The sequence below is a fragment of the Anomaloglossus baeobatrachus genome, chromosome 5 (genome assembly GCF_048569485.1).
Source record: "Anomaloglossus baeobatrachus isolate aAnoBae1 chromosome 5, aAnoBae1.hap1, whole genome shotgun sequence".
Lineage (NCBI taxonomy): Eukaryota > Metazoa > Chordata > Amphibia > Anura > Aromobatidae > Anomaloglossus > Anomaloglossus baeobatrachus.
The window spans coordinates 115,703,479-115,726,347 of NC_134357.1; the positions used below are offsets into that span (position 1 = coordinate 115,703,479).

A 22,869-nucleotide genomic window follows, 5' to 3' on the forward strand; every position below is an offset into this window, starting at 1 on the left:
ATAGCTTGGAGTGCCCACACGGCTGCAAAAGCCGGGGCAAAAGACGCGCCCGTGGCTTCATAGATGGATTTCACCAGGAGCTCTATATGCCTGTCAGTGGCATCTTTTAGCGATGAGCCATCTGCAACCGATACCACAGATCTAGCCGCCAATCTAGAGACTGGAGGATCCACCTTGGGACATTGAGCCCAACCCTTAACAACGTCAGAGGGGAAGGGGTAACGTGTGTCAGTAAGGCGCTTAGTAAAGCGCTTGTCCGGAACCGCTCTGGGCTTCTGGACAGCATCTCTGAAGTTAGAGTGATCGAAAAACGCACTCAGTGTACGTTTAGGGAACCGAAACTGGTGTTTCTCCTGCTGAGAAGTCGACTCCTCTACAGGTGGCGGCGGGGGAGATATATCTAACACCTGGTTGATGGACGAGATAAGGTCATTTACTATGGCGTCCCCTTCAGGTGTATCAAGATTGAGAGCAACGTCAGGGTCAGAGCCCTGAGCTGCGACGTCCGCCTCGTCCTCCAGAGAGTCCTCAAGCTGGGAACCCGAGCAGCGTGAAGAAGTCGGGGAAGATTCCCAGCGAGCACGCTTAGCCGGTCTGGGACTGTGGTCCGGGCAGGAGTCCTCCATGCTGTTGTCTCCTAGGAGAGTGATCACTGAGGGTATATGGGAAAAGGTATATAGCCCGACCGAACAGAAATATATATATATATATATAGTATCTAATCCGGCACCCTAAGGGGACCAGCACCGGGTGACCGGTGTGGCTTACCGACCGCTAAAAAGCGGAGCGTGTGTCCTCCAGATTCCCTGCCTTAGGTCTCCCAGAGTTGCAGAGCTCTTTCCTGGAAATCCTCCACCGGCAGAATGTCAAAAAAATGGCTGCCGGAGCTCTCTGGGGAGGAGTGGAGCCGTGGGCGGCGCTAGAAAAGTGCGGGAATCTGGGGTCCCCACAGTGATCAGTGAGGGGGGAGGAAACATACAGGATGCTCCGGCCCTCACACCCGACGTCAGGTCGGCAGTCCCGCCCTTACCCCTGACAGACAGGCCCGGGGGCGGGAGTTTTGCTACTAGGCCGCAATGAAGCCGGGGACTAAATTTAAGACCGCGGCCGACAAGCAGGGGCGGTCGGCGCGGAAGTCCGCCGGTCTTCACAAATCAGCAGCTGCTGCAGCATCCGGGATGAAGGCGCTCCATGCACAGCCCCCATGGGGACACAGAGTACCTTAGAGATGCAGGGCCCGGTCCCTGAGGATAAATAGACTCCTGTCCGGCAGATTCCCACAGGGGCTGCGGAGGGAGCACGGTCCCAGTAACTGGATGACCGGTCAGGATCCCACTTCTCCCAGAGCCGCTAAGGGATGGTGAAGGAAAACGGCATGAGGCTCCGGCCTTTGTACCCGCAATGGGTACCTCAACCTTAACAGCACCGCCGACATAGTGGGGTGAGAAGGGAACATGCCGGGGGCCCCGTGGGGGCCCACTTTTCTTCCAACCGATATAACGAATATGAGAATGCATGAGTGGATGTGTGCCTCCTTCCACACAAAGCATAAAACTGAGGAGCCCGTGATGCACGGGAGGGTGTATAGGCAGAGGGGAGGGGTTACACTTTTTAAAGTGTAATACTTTGTGTGGCCTCCGGAGGCAGAAGCTATACACCCAATTGTCTGGGTCTCCCAATGGAGCGACAAAGAAATAAGCAATTTTTTCTTTCAATTGAGCCCCCCATTTCTTTTAAATAAGGGTTGTACAAATAGCGCTCAGCTCCTTTAAGTAATGCTATGTGTTTAAAAACATTATATAGATTCCCATTAAAATACACATATAAATTAGATATTGGCATTTAAGTGGTGGGCAAATGGTCTAAATATCAAAAGGAGCCAAACCGACCTTTAGGAACAGAGATGTTAGTGTGAACACCAGCTTGGCTTCAATCCAGTTACTGACTCCGCATTTTTCTTCTGTTTCCAAAGCAGGGATCTGGAAAGCAAATTGAAAGCATAATAATTATGAGCTAGATCGCTTACAACGTATGGTTTCTGATGGCGCATGATCACGACAGCTGGGGCCAATACTCTGTTTGGTTTTCCTGGACCTTCCTTAACCCCTTACTGACATAGGACATGCAAGTGCGTCCTATGTCGGCTCCCCGATTTTGATGCAATCAACCAACATGTGCCTCTACAGGCAAGGGTGGATCAGAGATCCTCCCGCGCCTGTTAACTAGTTAAATCCCACTGTGAATCTCAGTCAGCGGGATTTAACACATGCCGGCATTGACGTGCCATCATTTTCCGCTTGCATCAGTGGCCATAAAGTGATCAGGACACTGATGGGTTATCATGACAGCCAGGGGTCAGCTGATGACCCCAGTGTCTGTAATAACAAACTTGCTGTGAATGCCGGCTGTGAGCCAATGTGTCGCCCAGGCTTATGGGGTACTCTGTCCCGGGTGGTATAGAACTGGGGAATGTCACTTGGTGGCCGTTGCCTGGTTCTGTGCCCTGGGTGCTTTTTAAAAGGGGCAGATTTACAGGGGAATTAAATGAAAGTTTATAACGTGACGCCACTTGCGGTTTACAGCTATGGGGATGGAGCCGCCGCTGCACAGTTCTTACTGCTGGGGCTGCTGTTAATGGCAGCCTGGATGTTAGGCCCTCCGCAAGCAGGGCCAGGCCTCAGAGGATAGGTGATGTAGATGGGGTTGCAGTGTAACTGGTGTCTTTACTCACAGTAAGCTAGAAACTGGTCACCTAAGGCCAGCTGGTCTCAACCGCAGGTCCCCTTAGTCCCAGTGCTGGTTTAGTGACCTGGTGGCTTCTTTCCCCTGCACATGTCTTTGGTTGGTGGGTCCCCGTGGCTTGGAGCGGCTGCGGGTCCCCTCCTGGTAGTCTCTTAACGGTAGTATGACGGTAGCATGAACCCTCTGGGGTTGGAGTCTCTGGTCCTGTTCCCCGGTTCTCCCGTTGCTACTGTGTCTTGAACTTCAAGGTCAGTGAGGTCCTTGATGGTCCCCTCACTGTGCAGATTTTATCATCAGGTGTGCCTCGAGCATCTGCCTGACCTAGAATTCTGTACCCCGTTGGTGCGTAGCTCTGGGAGTACTCCACCGGCAACCAACCACCTGGGCCCTCAGATCACTGTTTCCATCTCGGCAGTCCTACGCTCTCTCTGTCACCAAGTCACTGACCACTGTCTGCCTCTCCCACCTGGTCGTCTAGTGGACTGCATTGGCTCCACCTCTAGGCGGCCATCCATTGGTACCAGGCTAGGGTTGGACCAGTCTATGGGAATTTGGGGAAAAACAGGGATTAACTGGAGTATTTGGCTGTTACCGCCACTGGTCTTCTGGGTCCCTGTGGGTAAGCCCTGCATCCTGGTGGGGATGCAGTACTTGTTGGCTTCAGGGGCGCTACACCAACATTCATAGGAAGTTAGCATTTCTGCTCCACAGTATGGTGTGGACTCCCTGCTCTGCACAGCAGAAGTGATCAGATGATCACAGCTTCAAGTCCCCAAAGGGGACCAGTAAACACAACAAAAGTGAAAGAAAAAGAAAGTTTAAAAAAATACCTGAATTATATAATATATACTACATACATATATATATTATATATATATATACACACACACACACACACACACACATATACACACACAGTGTTTCCCCGATAGTAAGACACCCCCGATTGTAAGACGTATCGGGGGTTTCGGCTAAGCCGTACCCCGAAAGTAAGACATATGTCTTACTTTCAGGGAAACACGAAAGTGCCGCCTCCCTCTCATCTAGCTGCGCGCCGCCTCCTGCCCACGTCCGCACCGTCCCCCCTCCATACGTCACCGCGTCTGCCGCCTCCCTCTGATCTTAATGCGCGCCGCCTCCTGCCCACATCAGCACCGTCCCCCCTCCATACGTCACCGCGTCTGCCGCCTCCCTCTGATCTTAATGCGCGCCGCCTCCTGCCCACATCAGCACCGTCCCCCCTCCATACGTCACCGCGTCTGCCGCCTCCCTCTGATCTTAATGTGCGCCGCCTCCTGCCCACGTCAGCACCGTCCCCCCCTCCATACGTCACCGCGTCTGCCGCCTCCCTCTGATCTTAATGTGCGCCGCCTCCTGCCCACGTCAGCACCGTCCCCCCCCTCCATACGTCACCGCGTCTGCTGCCTCCCTCTGATCTTAATGCGCGCCGCCTCCTGCCCACGTCAGCACCGTCCCCCCCTCCATACGTCACCGCGTCTGCCGCCTCCCTCTGATCTTAATGCGCGCCGCCTCCTGCCCACGTCCGCACCACCCCCTCCTCCATACGTCACCGCGTCTGCCGCCTCCGTCTGGTTCAAATGAGCGCCACCTACTGCCCACGTACGCACTGTCCCCCCCTCCATACGTCACCGCGCCGTCCCCTGCACTTGTCACTGCCGCCTCCTTCTTAAAATACGGTAATGCACCCAGTATTAATCATCAGTAAAACATACCGTACACACTGGCATACTGGGGTATCATCTGCTGTATGTAACCCAGTGGGTATCAGCAGGTGTCACACTGGATTAAATACAGCAGGTGGTACTGTATCACACTGGGTTAGATTCAGGTATACCGTAGGTACAGGTTTGCACTTTGCTGTGCCCACATGAGCTGTTTGACGGCTTAGGACGCGCCTATGCAAATTTACTCGGGCACGTCCCTACTCCAAAGTAACCCCCCCCCCGCCCATCACAGAAGGTAAAATGCATATACACTAAAAAAACACATTTTAGGGTATGTAGGGAGAGGCAGCATGCAGAGCGCACGAATCTGCCGGCACCATGCGCTTCAGAACGCAGCTTTTCAGCTGCGCTCTGAAGCGCACATTTTCGGTGCGCTCTGCACCGCACCGAAAATGTGCACTTCAGAGCGCAGCTGAAAAGCTGCGTTCTGAAGCGCATGGTGCCGGCAGATTCGTGCGCTCTGCATGCTGCCTCTCCCTATAGACAGCATGCAGAACGCACGAAAGAAGTGACATGTCACTTCTTACCGTAGAACGCAGCGATTCGGGCAGCAGCCGAATCGCTGCGTTCTACGGTAACATGCCACGTGCACACGGCTCCTGCACAATCTCCATAGACTGTGCAGGGGACGCAGGACGCATGCAGTTACGCTGCGGTGCAGAACGCAGCGTAACTGCATGTACGGTAATACGCACACGTGCGCACATACCCTTACACAGTTTTTTTTAGCTGTCAGTGCCCCTTTAACTGCGGGATGCGGACTGCTAGAGCGGGATGAGCGGAGGGATGTGGAGGTCGCGGGAGCAGCAGTAATGTTTTCCGTGGTCCATCAGGACCATGGACAACATACAAAAACACGCTGTGTGGGATACTGTATGGAGCTGTAACCCTATGGGAGGCTGTGGGGGATACTGTATGGGGCTGTAACCCTATGGGAGGCTATGTGGGATACTGTATGGGGCTGTAACCCTATGGGAGGCTGTGTGGGATACTGTATGGGGCTGTAACCCTATGGGAGACTGTGATACGGAACCACAACCAGTGCTTATACCGTATGCTATATTTTTGCCCCTAGAAATGAGCGCTTCCGGTTCCAGTGGTAAAAGGAGAGTTACACCGTGGAGTATAAAAATGCGATTGTTGAAGAATCTTGGGGCAAAAATGTAGTGCAGTTCTGCAAGGAGAAAATGTTGGATCAGCGACTGGTCCAAAAATGGCGTGCAGAATACACTAACCTGAGTGAAAAAGTGGAGAGCGGAATGGCTAAAAAGCGCAAGATTGGATGTGGCCGGCAACCAATGTATACAGAGCTGGAAAGCCTGGTCTCTGAGTGGGTTGCAGACAGGAGAGCAAAGACATTGGTGGTGACCAGGGCTCAGATTCAGGAATATGCCCTTGCAGTGTCGCCACAGTTTGACATTACCCCTGAACAATTCAAGGCATCACAGCACTGGGTGGATAATTTTCTTGAACGCAATGACCTGTCTTTGAGAAGATCCACAACCCTCTTTAGGTTGGAAGATGCTGAGATTGTTAAACGTGCATTAGCCTACAAGACGTTTGTGGATGACATTGACTTCTCTAAATACAGTCTTTGCAACATGATCGCCATGGATGAAACTGCTGTGTTCATGGGCCAAGCAGCTCAAACCACCATTAATCAACGAGGTGCCTCCTCAGTGTACGTTCCCTCCACTGCTTATGAAAGTACACGTGTCACCTGCATTTTGACGATTCGTCTGTATGGCACTAAAGCAACACCGCTACTCATTGCAAAGGGCAAGAAGGAGAAGATTGAGCAGATTTCTGGCATTTATGTGCTGGAAACTGAAAAAGCATGGGCCACACAAGATGTTATAAGAAAGTGGCTTGATTTAATGCTGCCGCTTGTAATGCGCGGGAACAAAAGAGGGATACTGATCTGGGATGCAGCCAGCACACAACGCGCCAAAACCATGAAAAACTTCCTTCATGAGCGGAGAATCGACCAAATCATGATTCCTGCAGGGATGACGGCTTATCTTCAGACTCTCGATATCGCCATTAACAAGCCGTTCAAGGACTATCTGCGTGCAGAAATCAATGACTACATTGAAAACCGAATGGAGAGAAATGTACGTGGGAACTTTCTGAAGCCCAGACTGCCAGAGATTGTTAACTGGGTGAAGAATTCTTGGAATAAGATCACTAACACCTGCGTTGCAAATGCACTACGAGCTGGCTACCTGGACAAAGCCTGCTCATTTCAGGACAGTGCCATTGCTACCCATGAGAAATATGGGCCAATGATTCGGCAAGAAATGTCATCCCGAGAGTCCCAAGAAAATCCACAGGAACCTAAGAGTGTGGATGTTTATGATGATATTCCTGAGGATGATGACATGGTTGTCATGGAATAAATCTGTTTTATTTTCCAGTATTCCACTGTTCGTTCTTACCATTTTTCATTGTTTTACATGTTATGCAGTGGTACAAAGATATATTTTACTTGTATGTTGTAACAAGACATTCTTGGCACTTCCTTTTATAAAACTGGTTTGTGGTGAATACAATACTGTTCAGGTTGTTAATAAATGTTAATTTTATGGTTAAAACAAAAAATTCGACAATTTTTTTCTAATATAAGACATACTCTGAAAGTAAGACATAGAGGGGCGTTGGGGATAAAAAGAAAGTAAGACACTGTCTTACTTTCGGGGAAACACGGTATAATATATACATATATATATATATATATATATATATATATATATATATACATACATATATATATATACATACATATATATATATACATACATATATATATATACATACATATATATATATACATACATATATATACATACATACATACATACATACATACATACATACATATATACATACATATATACATACATACATACATACATACATACACATATATATATATATATATATATATATATATATATATATATATATATATATATATATATATATATATATATATATATATATATATATATATATATATATATATATATATATATATATATATATATATATATATATATATATCCTAAACAAAAACAAAAAACACACACCACAAAAGACTTCTAATCTCCCCCTTTTTTTTTTGCTCCATTGAAAATTAAATTTTAAAAAAAGAAAAAAACAGTTCAGAAACGCCCAATCTATCATAGTGTAAAAGAATAATCTGATCAGTAAATGGTGTGTAGAGGAGAAAACATGAAAACGTCAGGGCCTGTTGCAACATTGCAATAAAATAAGAGGCAATCAAGACATTGTATCTACACCAAAATGGGATAATGAAAAAAGTAAACTCAAACAACAAAACAAATAAGCCCTCAAACAGCCCCAGATGCTGAGAAATGAGAATATCACGGGTCTTAGAAAAAGGTGCTACTACTACCACCGCTGCCACTGCCACTACCGCCACCACCACATTTTTGGTATCTTTGAACTCATGCTGACTTGCTGAATCATACAGCCAGACCAGTTTTACCATATCATGAACATGGTAGAGAAAAAAGAAAAAAAAAATACAAAAGAACAAACATTGTGCAATTTAATTTTTTTGCAATTTCTCCGCACTTGTAATTTTTTTTTTGTCCCCGTTTGCCAGTACAATATGTGCCAGATCAGAGCTTATACTTTGCACTGACGAGGGACAATCATCCCGAAACACCGTGTTTACAAATCGAGGTTCTGATCTGGCATAACTACTAGGTCATATGAAAAGCCTTGTTAAAAGAGCCACTTTTGACTTTTAGGATTGTTACTTCCAATAGGTGGCGCTAGAGTTTGTCTCTTTCCTCCTTGAAGAGACAATTTGAATATTACCCAGAGGAGCATTGCAGATATAGGCCTCCTGACCACTGACAGCCAGATTGGTTTGTCAGTCTCCGCAGGGAGAAACGTTTTCCCCTTAGAAAGAATGGTGTCATTCAAAAGTGAAACTTGTCCAGGAAAAAATAAGCCCTCATAAGGCAATATTGACAGAAAAATAAAAAAAAAAATTTATGGCTCTGGGAAGAAGGGGAGGAAAAATTGAAAACACAAAAATGGAATATGGCCATGGCGGGAAGAGTTTAAGGAAGGCTCCCAGTTCACATTATGGCTCTTAGTCATTCCTATGTCTTATACGAGGGGCTGCTGATAAGTCTTTGGCTTTGTAATCTTTTTTTTGCTTCTATGGTAACGAATGTTACATCACATGACAGCCTTATGTGTCTAATATAGGTTTTCAAAATTTCGTGTTTGTTGCTTATGGCAACAGTGTTCTACGCACGTGGGAAAATAAAATGGCAGAATGGAATGCGATATTCACAACAACTGAGAAATACAATTCTTGTTTCTGCAAGGAAAGTCCGAGAAGGATATTCATGGTGATATGTCGCAGACATTGGGAGATCAATGCCCTTCATAGTCCCCAGTTAAGAATTGGATGCCAAATTTAATACGGGTCACTTCAGCACCAATGATGAAGAACGTCATGAACGATCGAGAGTGGTTGTTGTTCCGGAGATCGTCTATGCCGTGCACAACCTCATACTGGAGAATCAACGAATTTCAGCTAAAGCAATAGCAGACATCATGGGGATTTTCCATGAACATTTGGACATAAGGAAGCTATCTGCAAAGTGGGTCCCCAAATGTCTGACAACAGATCAGAGAAGCATGCGAATGAAAACTTCCCGGTCCATTTGTCAGCGTTTCTGGACTGATAAGAACTTCCTGGATTGACTGGTCACAATGGATGAGACCTAGATTTATTTGTATGACCCTGAAAATAAGGAGCAGTCAAAAGAGTGGAGGCACAGTGGTTCTCCTCATACAAAGAAGTTCAGGGTTCAAAAATCCAGCACTAAGGTGATGGTGCCTGCGTTCTGGGATAAGAAGGGCGTGCTGCTAGTGGACTACCTTCAAAAGGTTTCCACCATCAATGCAAGGTATTACATTGAAACTTTGGACCAAACGAAGGCAGCTCTGAAGGCCAAAAGAGGCACGGCAAGCTGTCCAAAGGAATCTTGTTCCTGCAAGACAATGCCTCCGCTCACACTGCACAAGCGACAACGGCAAAACTGGCAGAACTGGGCTTCCAGCTGGTTGACAACGAACCTTATTCAACAGATCTAGCTCTCTCCGACTATCATCTGTTTCTAAACCTGAAGAAACCTCAAGGGTACCAAATTTCCCACCATTTCTGATGCAATGGCTGCTACGGATGCCTGGTTTGAGGCACAACCGAAATCCTTCTTTTTGTTAGGCTTACAGAACTTGGAATACCGATGTAAGAAATGTGTTGACATCAGTGGAGAGTATGTGGAATAAATGTAAAGTTTCATCATCCTATATCGTTTCTTTCTGGGTAAAGGCAAAGACTTATCAGCAGCCCCTCATAAGTGGAAGTCTCTGGTTATACTGAATTATCTCCCCACCCTTTTCCATCTATCTCTCTACTTTTTCTCTTTTCCTTTTCCTCCTTTTCTTCTCCAAGGTCTTATTTCTCTTTAGTGTTAAGTCAAGCATATGCCTACTTTTATGGCTTTACTGTTATAGGATCAGAATAACATTTTCATGTTATGGCGAAAGTTAAACTTGATTTAATAATACTTCTTGCTATGCTTATATCTATATTGGCCTATGTAGGATTTTCCTTATATTTAATATGAAAATGTAAGTTTCCTTTCAATGATTCTTCGTATGTAATGATTGGAAACGTAATAAAAAAAAAAAAAAGATTTGTGAAGGAGTGGTCTTGGTATCACATATAGACCTCATGGAGGAACTCTCTGCTAAGACTAATAATATCAACAATAATTATATCAAAGTCTGGCAGCCCTGGATTCTTTTCAAAGAGACCCGGACTTCCTGACTGTTGTCACCTGCTGCTCAACTCCCGTGGGCCTACAGATGTCTCTATAGCTCTTATTCTTTCACAATGCTTGTACACTTATGCTCAACTTCATGCCTCCTCTTCTGCCTTTTTCCTCATGTCTCTACGCCCCATCTATTGTCTGACTCTTCCCTTGCCCCCATAGTTTCTTTCCCCCTACTTCCCTCTATCCCCCCCCACTACTCGAGTGTTGGGGAGGAATAGGGGGAGCCCTGCATTGATATCTGATAACTTACGTTGGGTTACGCTCAAGACCTCCCCCGGTACCGAGAAGCAGACTGTATGGCGGCACATACTTCCTCCAGTTCTTGAGTTACAGTTACTTTAGAATAGACACTTATTTCTTTTCATAGTTGGGTGCTGACGTTTATCATGTACAGTGGAACCTCTGTTTACAACTAACCCGGTGTGCGAGTATTTTGCTATACGAGCAACGCTTGCTGTAAATTTGTAACTCTGTTTATGAGCAAGCTTTCCTGTACGAGCAAGAAGGGAATTTTGTTTACTTACCGTAAATTCCTTTTCTTCTAGCTCCAATTGGGAGACCCAGACAGTGGGTGTATAGCTACTGCCTCTGGAGGCCGCACAAAGAACTACACTTAAAAGTGTAAGGCCCCTCCCCTTCTGGCTATACACCCTCCCGTAGGAGTACAGATTCCTCAGTTTTAGTACCAAAGCAAGAAGGAGGAAAGCCAATAACAGTTTCAAAAACAAATTCAATCCGATAACTAGATCGGAGAACTTAAGAAACAACGTGAACAACATGTGCACCCGAAAAAACGAAACCCTAAAAACAGATAGGGCGGGTGCTGGGTCTCCCAATTGGAGCTAGAAGAAAAGGAATTTACGGTAAGTAAACAAAATTCCCTTCTTCTTTTTCGCTCCTAATTGGGAGACCCAGACAGTGGGACGTCCAAAAGCAGTCCCTGGGTGGGTAAAAAGATACCACATGAACGGGCTGTCATACAGCCTCTTCCTACAGGTGGGCCACCGCCGCCTGAAGGACCTGTCTACCTAGGCTGGCGTCTGCCGAAGCGTAGGTATGCACTTGATAGTGTTTGGTAAACGTGTGCAGACTCGACCAGGTAGCCGCCTGGCACACTTGCTGAGCCGTAGCCTGATGCCTCAACGCCCAGGACGCACCAACGGCTCTGGTAGAATGGGCCTTCAGTCCAGATGGAATCTGAAGCCCAGCAGAACGGTATGTGTGAAGAATTGGTTCCTTGATCCACCGCGCCAGGGTGGATTTGGAAGCTTGCGATCCCTTATGCTGACCAGCGACTAGGACAAAGAGCGCATCCGAACGGCGTAGAGGCGCCGTGCGAGAAATGTAAATCCTGAGTGCTCTCACCAGGTCCAACAGATGTAAACCCTTTTCAAATTGGTGAACTGGATGCGGACACAAAGATGGCAAAGTGATATCCTGATTGAGATGAAAGGAAGAAACCACCTTGGGAGAAAACTCTGGAATTGGACGCAGTACTACCTTGTCTTGGTGAAATACCAGGAAGGGAGATTTGCAAGATAACGCCGCCAGCTCGGACACTCTTCGAAGAGACGTGACCGCTACAAGAAAAACTACCTTTTGTGAAAGCCGAGAAAGTGGAACCTCTTTCAAAGGCTCGAAAGGCGGCTTTTGAAGAGCAAGGAGAACCTTGTTCAGATCCCAGGGTTCCAATGGCCGTCTGTAAGGAGGAACGATATGACAAACTCCTTGGAGAAACGTGCGTACTTTAGAAAGCTGTGCCAAGCGCTTCTGAAAGAATACGGATAACGCGGAGACTTGACCCTTAAGCGAGCTAAGGGACAAACCTTTTTCCAACCCAGACTGCAGGAAGGAAAGAAAAATTGGCAATGCAAATGGCCAGGGAGAAAACCCTTGAGCCAAGCACCATGCTAAGAATATCTTCCACGTCCTGTGATAGATCTTAGCTGAGGATGGTTTTCTAGCCTGTCTCATTGTGGCAACAACTCCCTGAGATAAACCTGAGGCCGCTAGGATCCAGGACTCAATGGCCACACAGTCAGGTTCAGGGCCGCAGAATTCAGATGGAAAAACGGCCCTTGAGACAGCAGATCTGGACGGTCTGGTAGTGCCCACGGTTGGCCTACCGTGAGATGCCACAGATCCGGGTACCACGACCTTCTTGGCCAATTTGGAGCGACGAGTATGGCTCGCTGGCAGTCGGACTTGATTTTCCGGAGAACTCTGGGTAACAATGCTAGAGGTGGGAACACATAGGGGAGTCGGAATTGCGACCAATCCTGAACCAAGGCGTCTGCCGCCAGCGCTCGGTGATCGTGAGACCGTGCCATGAAAACTGGGACCTTGTTGTTGTGCCGTGACGCCATCAGATCGACGTCCGGCGACCCCCAGCGGCAACAGATCTGTTGAAACACGTCCGGGTGAAGGGACCATTCTCCTGCGTCCATGCCCTGGCGACTGAGAAAGTCTGCTTCCCAGTTTTCCACGCCTGGGATGTGAACTGCAGATATGGTGGACGCTCTGCTTTCCACCCACGTCAAAATCCGCTGGACTTCTTGAAAAGCTTGGCGACTGCGTGTTCCCCCTTGGTGGTTGATGTACGCCACCGCCGTGGAATTGTCCGACTGAATCCGAATCTGCTTGCCTTCCAGCCATTGTTGGAAGGCTCGCAGGGCAAGGTAGATTGCTCTGATTTCCAGAACATTGATCTGCAAGGTGGACTCTTCCTGAGTCCACGTCCCCTGAGCCCTGTGGTGGAGAAACACCGCTCCCCACCCTGATAGGCTCGCATCTGTCGTGACCACTGCCCAGGACGGGGGAAGGAACGACTTTCCCTGTGACAATGAGTTGGGGAGAAGCCACCAACGTAGAGAATCCTTGGCAGTCTGAGAGAGGGAGACAGTCCTGTCGAGGGACGTCGATTTCCCATCCCATTGGCGTAGAATGTCCCATTGTAGAGGGCGCAGATGAAACTGCGCGAACGGGACTGCCTCCATTGCTGCTACCATCTTTCCTAGGAAATGCATGAGGCGCCTCAGTGAGTGCGACTGGCTCTGAAGGAGAGATTGCACTCCGGTCCGTAGCGAGCACTGCTTGTCCAGTGGAAGCTTCACTATCGCTGAGAGAGTATGAAACTCCATGCCAAGATAAGTCAGAGATTGGGTCGGGGTTAGATGAGACTTTGGAAAGTTGATAATCCACCCGAAAGTCTGGAGAGTGTCTAGCGCCACCTTCAGACTGTGTTGGCATGCTTCTTGAGAGGATGCCTTTATAAGCAGGTCGTCTAGGTACGGGATGACCGAGTGACCCTGCGAGTGCAGAACAGCTACTACTGCTGCCATGACTTTGGTGAAGACCCGGGGGGCTGTTGCCAGACCGAAGGGTAACGCTACGAACTGTAGGTGCTCGTCGTGTATGACGAAACGTAGGAAACGCTGATGCTCTGGTGCAATCGGCACGTGGAGATACGCATCTTTGATGTCTATTGATGCTAGAAAATCTCCCTGAGACATTGAGGCTATGACGGAGCGTAGGGATTCCATCCGGAACCTCCTGACTTTTACGTGTCTGTTGAGCAACTTCAGATCCAGGACGGGACGATACGATCCGTCCTTTTTTGGGACCACAAACAGATTGGAGTAAAAACCGTGACCCTGTTCCTGAAGAGGGACGGAGGTCACCACTCCTTCCGCCTTTAGAGCGGCCACCGCCTGCAACAGAGCATCGGCTCGGTCTGGTGGTGGAGAAGTTCTGAAGAAACGAGTTGGCGGACGAGAACCGAACTCTATCCTGTACCCGTGAGATAGAATATCTCTCACCCAACGGTCTTTGACATTTGCTAGCCAAATGTCGCCAAAGTGGGACAGCCTCCCACCGACCGCGGGTGTGGGCATCGGAGACCGCAAGTCAGGAGGACGTCGTTTTGGCAACGGTTCCTCCGGCTGGTCTTTTTGGGCGTGACTGAGACCTCCAAGAATTTGAACGTCTCTGGTCCTTTTGAGTCTTTTTTGACGAGGCGAATTGGGACCTGCCCTGTCCTCGAAAGGACCGATAACCAGACTGACCCCTCCTCTGTTGGGGCTTGTTTTGTCTGTGTTGCGGTAAGGAAGAGTCTTTACCCTTGGAGTGTTTGATGATTTCATCCAAACGCTCTCCAAACAATCGGTCACGAGAAAAAGGCAAATTGGTTAAGCACTTCTTGGAATGAGAATCTGCTTTCCAATGTCTCAACCACAGAGCCCTACGCAAAACAACTGAGTTGGCTGACGCCACTGCCGTGCGGCTTGTAGCGTCAAGAACAGCATTAATCGCGTACGACGCGAATGCCGCCATTTGCGAGGTCAATGGTGCTACCTGCGGGGCAAATGCACGTGTGACAGAGTCGACTCGCGCAAGCCCGGCCGTGATAGCTTGGAGTGCCCATACGGCCGCAAAAGAAGGCGCTAATGACGCTCCAATCGCTTCATAGATGGATTTCAGCCAGAGCTCCATCTGCCTGTCAGTGGCATCTTTAAGTGCCGCTCCATCTTCAACAGCAACCAAGGATCTGGCTGCAAGCCTGGAAATTGGAGGATCCACTTTTGGACACTGGGTCCAACCCTTGACCACTTCAGAGGGAAAAGGGTAGCGTGTATCTTTAAGTCGTTTAGGAAAACGCCTTTCAGGATAAGCGTGGGGTTTCTGGATTGCGTCTCTGAAGTCAGCGTGGTCCAGAAAAGTGCTTAATGTACGCTTAGGGTATCTGAAATGGATTCTCTCGTGCTGCGAAGCTGACTCCTCTACAGGAGGAGCTGGTGGGGAAATATTCAACATCTTATTGATGTTAAATATAAGATCATTAACTATTGCGTCACCATCTGGTGTATCTAGATTGAGAGCGGTCCCAGGATCAGAATCCTGATCAGTTAAGTCCGCCTCATCACCCATAGATTCATCCCGCTGGGATCCAGACCATTGAGATGAATGTGAAGGCCCGTCATAACGAGCCCGCTTAGGCTGCCCGGGGCCATCGTCCGAGTCAGAGTCTTCACCCTGAGGTGTAGATGCCCGTCCCGGAGCTAGGAGCTGAGGGGGACCAGGGGGCAATACATGCACAGTGTCCGTGGTCTGAAGTACAGGCCTAGCTCGCAATGTGTCAAGAATTTGTGACATAGTGAGAGACATTCTGTCAGCAAAAGCTGCAAACTCAGTTCCTGTCACCTGGACAGCATTCACAGGTGGTACACCCTGGGACACGTCCAGCAGAGGTCCCGACTGTGCAAGCGCCGCAGGGGCCGAGCACTGCACACAATGGGGGTCCGTGGAGCCTGCCGGTAGAAAAGTCCCACATGCGGTGCAGGAAGCATACAATGTCTGTGCCTTGGCACCCTTGCGTTTTACGGGCGACATGCTGCTGGCTCTCTGCATGTGAGAGAGTCTATAGCCAAAGGGCGACCACTGCTATGTAATACCAAGTATTTGTAGCAACAAAATACTAAGAATACTACGAGCACAAGAGGGGGTGAGCCCTGAGGGCTGCTTACCGCCCGCTGAACAGCGGGTAAGAGGCTGCTGAATGCCTTGTCTGGGTCTCCCCGGCTCCCCTCTGCAGCTCAGCGTGTCTGTAAGAATGGCTGCCGGCTACTGTGGAGAGGGGCGGTCCGTGGGAGTTCCCAAACAAAAGTGCGGGAACAGTGTCCCCTCTGTGCTGACTGTGAGGGCTGGAGTATGTAAAAACGACTCCAGCCCTCAGCGCTGATGCCCTGGCCAGCGTCCCGCCCCTCTCCTGACTGGCAGGTCTGTGGGCGGGAACGAACGCAAGCAGGCCGCAAAAGCCGGGGACTCGAGTTATCAGCGCGGCCGCCGTAAAAGCGCGGGCCGCGCTGAAGTCCCCGGCGCACCGCAAGTGCCAGCCGCGCCGCTGTTCGAGCGGCCGGCGCGACCGAGTTCTGGACGTGGGCAGCGTCCCGCCCCTCTCCTGACTGGCAGGTGTGGGGGCGGGAACGAAAGGAAGCAGGCCGCAAAAGCCGGGGACTGTAGTTATCAGCGCGGCCGCCGTAAAAGCGCAGGCCGCGCTGAAGTCCCCGGCGCACTACAAGTGCCAGCCGCGCCGCAGTCCCAGCGGCCGGCGCGTCCTATTCCCATAAATGTGCCTGCTTCAGCAAAGCTGAATGAGGCCATGGCACAGGCGCCGCAGCGCTGATGTCCCCCGGCGCACTACAACACCCAGCATGCTGCGGTGTGAGCGCCAGATACACGGGGACACAGAGTACCTTGAGGATGCAGGGCCATGTCCCTGATGTACTCCGCTCCATCCAGCATCTTCTCCAGGGGCTGTAGATGGAGCACGGTCTCTGTGCCTGGAGACCGGTAAATCCCACTTCACCCAGAGCCCTGTAAAAAGGGATGGGGAAGGAATCAGCATGTGGGCTCCTGCCGCCGTACCCGCAATGGGTACCTCAACCTTACAAACACCTCCGACATAAGTGGGGTGAGAAGGGAGCATGCTGGGGACACTATATGTGTCCTCTTTTCTTCCATCCGACATAGTCAGCAGCTGCTGCTGACTAAAAACAATGGAGCTATGCGTGCGTGTCTGACCTCCTTGCGCACAAAGCTAAAACTGAGGAATCTGTACTCCTACGGGAGGGTGTATAGCCAGAAGGGGAGGGGCCTTACACTTTTAAGTGTAGTTCTTTGTGCGGCCTCCAGAGGCAGTAGCTATACACCCACTGTCTGGGTCTCCCAATTAGGAGCGAAAAAGAAATACTCACCGCACACACTTCCGGTTCCGTACGCACAAACACACACATATTATGCTCACATATCCTCCATTCCCTTGCAGACCTCATACCTGGTTCTTGTAGTCCGCCGGTATGTGGTTCCGGTAACCATCAAGACCAATGCAGGAGCTGCTGCTGTCAGTGCTTCCCAAAGGCAGTGCGCTGATCAATCAGAGCCAATGACTTTAGCGTCCTGGCCAATCAGAGGCAAGCGGCTCATACCAATGACGACAGCCGCAGAAGGCCTAACAGCAGCAGCCCTTCCATCGGCCGCCATGGTTACCGGCGGACTGCAAGAACCAGGCCGGCGAGGGAACTGAGCATATGTGAGCATAATGTGCGTGTGTTTGTGTTTGTCTGTCCGCATGTGTGGTATGGCACAAAAGGTGACCAGGATGGGACATTGCACAAGTTCTGGAACAAATTGTCTGCGTTCCAATGATTTCCTACGGGAAATCTTGCTTTGCTAGGCGAGTAAATTGGTTTACGAGCACACTCCCAGAACAGATTGTTCTCGTAAACCAAGGTTCCACTGTACATACAATTCTCATGTAACGTACTGCTATGTTGAATGTAACTGTTTATTATCCACTATAGGACCCTGCTAGGTCTTACCCGGTTATGTTGTTATTGTAAAAATGCAATAAACCTTCCTTAATCATAAATATGAGATCTGGATATGTAGCAAAAAAAATAAATAAATCATATTTCTATCACAATATTGTATTAGTATTAATTAGCTTTTTGTGACATACCTCCTCTGTATTAAGAAACAAGACTGGGTTGCTCGGTTCTAAGACGTCTTTAACCCAGGAATTTTCTGGAGACTCCATGAATTCCAGTTCCACCTGCAGAGATGTGAGGTGAGGGAGCTGGACGATGGCGGCAGACACACGCTCAGAGGCACATTCTAGTTGCCCTTCATATACCAAGTTATTGCTCAGAGCCATTATCTTGCTACAGAAGGCACAAAATAATAGTCAGTATAACAGAGACAGGTTCACTTTCCATATTCTCAATCTGTATCAATAACTCATTACCTGTTCATACGATACTGCACATTGAGCTGCACAACAGCGTCCTGGTTCCTCTCCAGCCTCTTGAATAAACTCTCATTCATTCCCAAATCCCTGCCAAAATAAAAAAGGAAGACATCTATTTTTTTTACGTGCATTTATCTGGTAGGCACCTCCAAAATAGACTTGATTCTTCCCCTGTCAAAGATGTACTTCATATGTTCCTCCATAGACACAGTGTAGGAGTTACATCCTGGCTAGTGATGGGCGAATAGTAACTATTAGGATATGTGCCCACGCTGCAGAAAATTTGCAGAATTTGACGCACTTTTTTCGCGGAAATTCCATGGATTTTTTTAAAAATCCACAGTACAGCAAGTCCCCAGCCATTTCTATGGCATTTGGAAACTGCTGGAACTTGCGTTTTTTTCAACAGCGGAAATAATGCGAATTTCCCTGCGGAAAAATCAGCAGCATGTGAATTATTCCTGCGGATTTCTCCGCAGGGTCCCATACTTACCTGCCTTGATAGAAGACACCGGAGTCCCTTCGTTGGGTGCAGACTGGAGCGCAGTGAAGCCGGGAGCAGGAAGGAGGAGGTGGGCGGGGCCTGCACGAGCTCCGGTCATGTGACAGCCAGAGCTAGCTCAGGCCCGCCCACCTTCTCCGGCAATGTGCAGACAGACACAGCCGGAAAGTGAAGTGCTGCGTGATGGAGGTAAGTATGAACTCCCCGATCACTCAGCACTTGTTCTGCATTGAGGATGCAGTGCTGAAGCCATGGTACTGTATCCTCAATGCAGAATACCGCAGCATATTCGCAGGACATTCCGCAATACAACCGCAGCATTAAAACAGACAAAAGTTGTGCTGCGGATTTCTGGGAGCTCCTGCAGAATGTCCTGCAGATATACCCGCAGGACACTCTCCCCATGGGCACATAGCCTTAGTGTTTGGATAGTGCTTACCGAATACTGAGTACAATTTCAGCATTCGTCTCAGCAAGAAAAAAGCTTGGGTTCCCCAGTGACTTGCATTAGATTCGTTATTCATGACGAATACCAGAATAGGACTTTGGGATTCGTTACGAATAATCCGAACACGAATAGTCACTCATCACTAATGCTGGCTATTAATAGCCACATCTCACCATGGATTGCCGCATCTGCAGCAATTCAGGGCTCAAATTCATTTTAAAGCTGAAAATCTCAAAAATTTTAACAAACTACCATATATACTCAAGTATAAGCAGAGTTTTTCAGCCCATTTTTTTATGCTTCTACTCAGGTCAGGGTCCCACAAAAAAAAATATTCTCACCTCTCCTCCGTTCCCACGGTGCCCTCAGCTGCTTCTTGTAGACCGCAAGGCATGTAGACCCCTCCATGATAACGTCCGATGCAAGGGGCTGCTGTTTGCCGTCATGGCTTTACTGCAGTTGAATGCTTTACGGCAGCGACTGTGCAGTAAAGAATTAAACTGCTGTAAAGCTCTGACGGCCAGTAGGAGGACATTACTACAGGACACATTACTAGAGGGCCCAAGGAAGGGGCCCAAGGATGGGCACATTAAAATAAAAGGAGGGGGCACAAGGATAGGCACATTACTACAAGGGGGGACAAGGATGGGGCACATTACATTTTATTGGGCTCTATTTTTATTTTTGAAACTTCCCAGTAGCTGCTGCATTTCCCGCCCTAGCCTTATACTCGAGTCAATACGGTTTCCCAGTTTTTTTCTGGTAGAATTAGGAGCCTCAGCTTATACTCGGGTTGGCTTATACTCGAGTATATATGGTAAATTTGGATTTGCACTTGTCAAAATTGTCCTGGCTGCCAGAAAAGCAATAATAAGAAGAGAAAGAAAAACCATGGCACCAAAGGGTGTTATCCACATCTCAATCCGTATGTTTCCCCCCTATTACAATAATAGCAGGTATTCGCCCCTCTGGTGCCGGCACAGTCTTTCCCAGGATCGCGTAACAGCGTTATGTCACCTGATCCCTGCGTCCAATCACTGTCCACCTCATTGCTCCGCACCTTCAGACATATCACATATATCCTGGTTATGTCTGAAGGCACGGATGCGAGAGCAGCAGCCCTCACTTCTTCCAGATGCAAGAGATTTGTAATTATTTTAAAAGCGGGAAATATACAGATTGAGAAGGGGGATGGCCGCGTAGTGAATAACCCCTTCAAAATCCATTAACAGAGTGGCATCAGCATATACAGATCATAGAAAGGACAAAGCAGCGAGATCAGAAATTATGCAAAATTATTCATCAACAACATCCCAAAAGAAGAGAAATTGAGAGAAAATGCATGGCCACATAGGAATAATTCTGAATGTATGTGTGACTCGGAATTATTTATCTGAAGGACTTAGTGGTTAGGACTCCATCATCATTACAAGTTGTCCACGAAAAGTGTTATCTGAGAAGACAAAGATTGATCGATGTCAGTGAGCGGCCATCCTCCGTGACACTTACCTGGCTTCTGCGCTTTGAACGAGGGGTGGGAGCTGTTGATGGTCTCCCACTAAAACAAATCTGTTTGCATAAAACAAGGGACCAAGACAGATTGGCTGACTGATTTGGGACGCTTCATCTACGATGCAGAAATCAAACCTCCTTCTGGTGAAGATTGGATGATTAACGCCCATGCATGTGGTGGCAACAACAGGCTGGTCAGAGGAAAAAAAAAAAAAAAGGAACATCACATAATTTTCTAAAATCTACAAATCTGTTAGGGCTTTATCAGAAGAGTGTAGGATACAGACGTGTGCTAGCCGAGAAAATAATAAATCAGACAGCACTTGGACCAATGTAAATCAAAGTAGCTGTTCAGATCAAAGTAGACCAAGCATCTGTGTAAAAAAAATAAAAATAAATAAAAATCACAGCATGCACTAATCTTGTCTGTATTTTGCATGAGACTCGACTTTACAAGTCTATGGGTACTAAAATAAATAAAAAAAACCCTCAAAATAGCTTAAACGACTGAAGTTTTTTCATTTTTTAGACGTTTGGCATTATTGTAATCAGAGTCAGCTTGGCAGATCATTTTCATTGAACAATTAATGCTATAAAAAGAAAACTTCAAAACAACAGCGAAATAGTCTTGTGTTTTTCTGCCCGAAACCAAAAAGGAGGACCGCGCGTAACCAGAGCAGGACCACATGTAAGCAGAGGAGGACCACACGTAACCAGAGGAGGACCACACGTAACCAGAAAAGAACCACACGTAACCAGAAGAGGACCACACGTAACCAGAGGAGGACCACACGTAACCAGAGGAGGACCACACGTAACCAGAGGAGGACCACACGTAACCAGAGGAGGACCACACGTAACCAGAAGAGAACCACACGTAACCAGAAGAGAACCACACGTAACCAGAAGAGAACCACACGTAACCAGAGGAGGACCACACGTAACCAGAGGAGGACCACACGTAACCAGAGGAGGACCACACGTAACCAGAGGAGAACCACACGTAACCAGAGGAGAACCACACGTAACCAGAGGAGGACCACATGTAACCAGAGGAGAACCACACGTAACCAGAGGAGAACCACACGTAACCAGAGGAGAACCACACGTAACCAGAGGAGAACCACACCTAACCAGAGGAGAACCACACCTAACCAGAGGAGAACCACACCTAACCAGAGGAGAACCACACCTAACCAGAGGAGAACCACACCTAACCAGAGGAGAACCACACCTAACCAGAGGAGAACCACACCTAACCAGAGGAGGACCGCACCTAACCAGAGGAGGACCACACCTAACCAGAGGAGGACCACACCTAACCAGAGGAGGACCACAGGTTTTCAGCCGGTTAAAAAGGAATTCGTGTTCTCTGATATAAACCAGATTGTGGCAAATCTCATAATGCCCGAACACACCTGACTGTTGTAGAGTTCTTCTAAAGCACTTAGCGACTTTATGGACTTTGTTTTGCAAATTTCTTCTTCACCAAATTTCTGCACCTCTGGGTGAATTTTCTGTGCTCTTCCAAGGCGCAAAAATCCAACTTTAAATTTTTTAAGTTTCAGGAGAATGTTATCTACAGCGGAGTGAGTATAACTGGTGAGCAAGACACTGAAGCCGCAGGCATAGAGGATCCGTACCTGAAAGCGGAAACAATAGATATAACTAAACAGCTCTGATGTCCGATCACAACAAGCTTATATTAAATGCAGCTCATCGTAATGAGAAAACACAGGAGGGAAGTGGAGGAGAAAAAAGGGGGGACACATTTATCATATCTGTGCTTCTGCCCTACATGCTGGAAACATAAGATGTGGTATATTTATTAAGGAGGCCATTTATTAGAAAATTAAACTGTTCATGAAGAAATCTTGATCTGTAATATTTAGCCTTGATATGACAGCAAGTTTGCAACTCCTAATTACGCAAGAACAACTCATACCAAGAATGCCCCCTAGAGGTCTGTGATGGAAATGCACCTTGACCTAACACTTTTCCCTTTTGTTTTACCTTACTTTTCTTAAGTCTATTTTTAAGACCCTAAGGAAAGTGCTGGCTTATCTGCCTAGTTAGGCTATGTTCCCACAATGAACACTGGCTAAGTTTTTGATAGTGTCATTTTCCTGTAATAGTAATTTGCTAAATTAGGTTACTGAAGGGGGGGGGGGTGTTATTGTGTTTGACAAAGTTTTTTTAGATGCATTTTTATCTCATTTGTGATG

At 48.0% G+C, this 22,869-nt stretch overlaps 1 protein-coding gene across 1 annotated transcript in view; it reads right to left on the reverse strand.

The window, feature by feature from the left end:
- Positions 1-22,869, reverse strand: part of DNA2 (DNA replication helicase/nuclease 2) — a 127,428-nt gene that overhangs the window by 31,722 nt on the left and 72,837 nt on the right. The window contains exons 14-18 of the mRNA XM_075348790.1: positions 22,063-22,287; positions 20,642-20,835; positions 18,180-18,269; positions 17,895-18,096; positions 1,890-1,979 (exon numbers count right to left, since the gene is read on the reverse strand). Coding sequence (XP_075204905.1) covers positions 1,890-1,979; positions 17,895-18,096; positions 18,180-18,269; positions 20,642-20,835; positions 22,063-22,287 — 801 coding nt within the window. The remainder of the gene's footprint in view (positions 1-1,889; positions 1,980-17,894; positions 18,097-18,179; positions 18,270-20,641; positions 20,836-22,062; positions 22,288-22,869) is intronic.